Source organism: Strigops habroptila, chromosome 8 (genome assembly GCF_004027225.2).
Source record: "Strigops habroptila isolate Jane chromosome 8, bStrHab1.2.pri, whole genome shotgun sequence".
Lineage (NCBI taxonomy): Eukaryota > Metazoa > Chordata > Aves > Psittaciformes > Psittacidae > Strigops > Strigops habroptila.
The window spans coordinates 7,116,636-7,120,713 of NC_044284.2; the positions used below are offsets into that span (position 1 = coordinate 7,116,636).

General features: G+C 41.8%; 1 protein-coding gene across 1 annotated transcript; it reads right to left on the reverse strand.

Moving 5' to 3' along the window:
- Positions 1-1,031: 1,031 nt before the first annotated feature.
- Positions 1,032-1,958, reverse strand: LOC115611981 (G-protein coupled receptor 55-like). Its single transcript, XM_030495731.1, has one exon. The coding sequence runs from the start codon at positions 1,956-1,958 to the stop codon at positions 1,032-1,034; it is 927 nt and encodes a 308-aa protein (XP_030351591.1).
- Between the last annotated feature and the right edge of the window lie 2,120 nt (positions 1,959-4,078).

A 4,078-nucleotide genomic window follows, 5' to 3' on the forward strand; every position in this document is an offset into this window, starting at 1 on the left:
GGATAGAGCTGGTTCAGTCTTCCAGCTGGGAGTAAGGAGTATATCAGACAGGAGCTCCCTGTTTTTCTGTGATGCACAGCTTGCTCCCCTAATCCCCCTCCTCCAAGAAAGAATGAAGAAAACGGGTAGAATAACTTTATACATGTGTCATGTTGTATCTTTGATGGAAATACAGTGATGTAGAAATACAGTTCATCACATACGCTCTTTCAGTAAATGCTGTATCTGAAGGGGTTCTTTTGGTTTTCATGTGCAAAAACATTCTTAAAATTGCAGCAGAAAACCATGCTGACTCCTCCACAAAGATAATCAGAACTGTTTGTTGCTCGAGGAATTGCTGGTACCAAGACATTCTGTTGGGGTTGTATATTGGGCAGCCTGTCCACCATGAAAGAGCAGAGGCTGCTGTCCTGTGCAGCAGACCCGACCAGTGTGTAATGCTTACAGGAGGTAGAATTCACTGTTATTCCAGGCTGGCCAAGATGTTCAAAGCAAATGAACTCCAACAGTGACCTTCTGGAGTATTTACAGAAGGAAAGAGCAGAGTCAGACTCTTGGCTGGGTACTGCTGTTTAACTCTCAGACACCTTCTAAGTTAGAAAGAAGGTTATGAATAGTTATGTCTCTATCTGGCCCTTAGCAATAATTTCCTGATCACATCGGCAAAAGGAAAACTGGTGCAGCAATGACAAAGGCTGATTTTAAGTGGCATTGCAGTGATCTGGGTAGTTTTCCTCTGTCAAGCCTTTCACATTTAGTAGATACCATCAAGGCTAATGCTTCTTTTGGTGTCACTCTGTCACTTTGCTAATGCTGCTTCTTTTTTCCAATGTTTTTCCCTTTTCATCTTTAAAGGGAAGAAAAACACAGAACGGGTTCACGTTCATCAGGAAAACATTGTCCTTCTCCTGCACCGTCCCTGCCACGGCCAACGTGACCCTACTGCTGTGTCAGGGATAATGCTATTGGCATTGTCCTGTGAGGCAAGTGGGAGCCAAGGAAGAGGTGCTCTTCTACTGCTGGCAGTCCCATCATGTGGCACAAGGCTTAAAAACAGGACAGAGTTCAATCACCTTTTTGAGGTGTGTCTTCTCACGGAATTCTTTTGCAGCAAGGTAATAAAAGATGGCATCCAGGCAGCAGTTGAGGTTGGCTATTATCATTGACACCTGAATGAAGAAGCTGATGGTTTGTTTCAGGCTGCAGTCCACTATCACATGCTGTCTTACCAGGTACTGCAGGCAGATTGCAAGGTGGACAGGTGTGAAGCACACCAAAAACACCACAAGGTTTATGATAATGACTCGTAACGAGCCATTGCCTTCTACCTTCTTTTTAGCTTGACTTTTGTGATTCAGAAGAATCCAGATGTTTTGGGCAGAGCAGAAAATGATCACTGCAAGTGGGATCAGAAATCCAAAGATTTCTACAGAAACAATGAGGGGGGTGCTCCATGCCTGTTCGGACATGTTGTGAAAGCATTTAAAATTATCTTCCTCGTGAAACACATACATTGGGCTGCTGCAAAGCCAAGCTACTGCCCAGATGAAGCAGCAAATCAAGATAGCCCATTTAGGGGATTGGTTAGCTCGACCTTCAAATGGGTGTCTTATGCAGATATATCTGTCAACAGTAATGCAGACGATGATGAAGATACTGCCGTACATGTTGACGAAATAGAGAGACTCTATGAATGAGCACAGGAGTCTGGGTGCTTTCTTGATTGAGTAGTACAGCTTGAGTGGGAGCGAGAGGAGCAACAAGACATCTGCCAGGGCGAGATTGATCATGTACACTGAAGTTTTGGTTTGTTTCTTCCAAAAGCAGCAGAACACAGAGAGGGCCAGGGCATTGAGAACCAGCCCGAGAATGAAGGTGGGGATGGAGATCCCCAGCAGCAGGGTCTTTGCTAATCTGTCGATATCTGCAAAATCGCATTCCCCGCTGCTGTTGGTCATTTCTCCCCTAAAACGACAGAGAAAACAGGTTGGAAATGTGTAAGGCTCCCAGTTAATGCCTTGATATATCAGAGTGAGATACTTTCAAACACTGCTCTGGGATTTTTTGGTTTTGAGCTAGACGCTTGGTGAGTCTTTGGCTATTACTGAAAGCAAATTCTCAGTTCAAGCACAGAGCTTTCTATTTCTGATCTGAGTGGCTTGATCTGTTATAAAGGAGCCTGATTGTCGACAGCAGGCAGTCAGCATTCACTGACTACCACTCACTTTAAAATAATCTCATTCAGATATTGAAGAGACTGACCTATTCAAACATGTTGTCAAAAACTCTGAAGTGTACTGGCTATCTCTAGTAACTTGTACATCTCTTGAAACTTCCGTAACACTTATGTTCCTTTTCCTCATGAAATTATTGTTCCATATTAACGTAGGTCAAACTAATAGCTGGGATTTTACTCTTATGTCTGTGATTCCTTATGCATCAGTAGCTTTTGATGATGTGTTTTTACTACACCTGCATTTATATGGGTATTAATTTCATATAGTGCTTCTATCTGGTGCAGCTTTTTAGAAGGTAAGCTTAAGACAACTGATATTTTATCTAGGTACAAACTGACTAAACACCTTTTGTAGCTTGTGTTTAACTTTCAGCATTGGTTAAGTTTTGGGTTTGCAAGTACTTTAACTGGTTATCTTAGATAATCTGGCAAAGATTAGTAAATGTGTGACCTCTTCATAATATTGTTCTTTTAAAAAGTATGATTTGTGGGGAATAAGTGTCACCACCGGTCTTAAAAACGTATATATGCTCTAACAAACTATGCCTTAAAAATGCTTTTTGATAACATCCTTAAATCAAAATCACAAAAAATCCTAATGAAGGAGAAGAAATTGGTAGAGAAAATTCCCAATCCAGCTCAGCTAAAATTCAAAAGACATTTCAGCAGTAAGTTAAGAGGTTTTAAAAAGAATTTGATTAAGAGGGAAATCTCTGTTTTGGAGGACAAAAAGTGACAGGTCACTCATAAGCATACCAAATAGAGCTGAACTTTGCTGAAGAAACCAAAAAACAATTAGTGAAAGCTTTTTTTGTTTGTTTACATGATTAAAATAAAATATAAAATAAAAAGAGAGAAAAATTGAGAACAAGTAGATCTGCTAAACATTAATCGAGGAAATGGGCTTGGGTTTTGCCAAATCTCTGTTTTCAGAGGGGTGCTGATATTGTGCTGGAGGTCAGAGGTGGGATAACTTGGAGGAATCAGTGAGTGATAATATGTGAGTGAGGAAATAACTGTATCTGAATGCAGAATGCACTCAGACCTTAACATGTGCATATTAGTGAAAACAGTTTATTTCCAGCTCAGACTACAGAAAGAAGAGGCACATAAAGCTTGAAGGTCCAATCCGTTAATTGTTATGAAGTGTATGCGTTATTAATGTATCTGGAAAAGGATCAATATAGTTTATCTGTTGAAAGAAAGTATGTCATAGCATCACAGACTGGTTTGGGTTGGAAGGGACCTTAAAGCTCATCCAGTTCCAACCCCCTGCCATGGGCAGGGACACCTTCCACTAGAGCAGGTTGTCCAAGCTGGCCTTGAACACTGCCAGGGATGGGGCAGCCACAGCTTCTCTGGGCACCCTATGCCAGCACCTCACCACCCTCATAGTAAAGAATCAAATGTGACTAAAGCAATTCTATAACTGTTGAGTCAAATCTTCTTAGACATTTTTAAGGAAAACTGACAGCTCCTGCCAGACCATTATCTTCTTTGATGAAGTGTCTGCTTTTCCAGATAAGGGGAAGGATGAAGATTGAAGGCGCTTCAAGCATTTCAGTGAAGTGTACTAGAAATATCTAGGAAGAACGAGGGTCAGAACAACGGCTGTTAAGTAGGTAAGGAAATGGTTGCAAGAAAGCTAATGAGAACCACAACCAGGCTGGATGCAGGCTACTAGAGGGATGCACAAATTCACTGAGACAACTCCTTGGCAGTGTTTCCCACAGTGATAGCACCGTAGGAGTAAGTGTGACCTGCTGTTGGTCAGGAGGCAGATCCAACTGCCACTTCCAGAGAGCTGGACTGAGCCACATGAGTCGGACTGGTGCAGCTTTG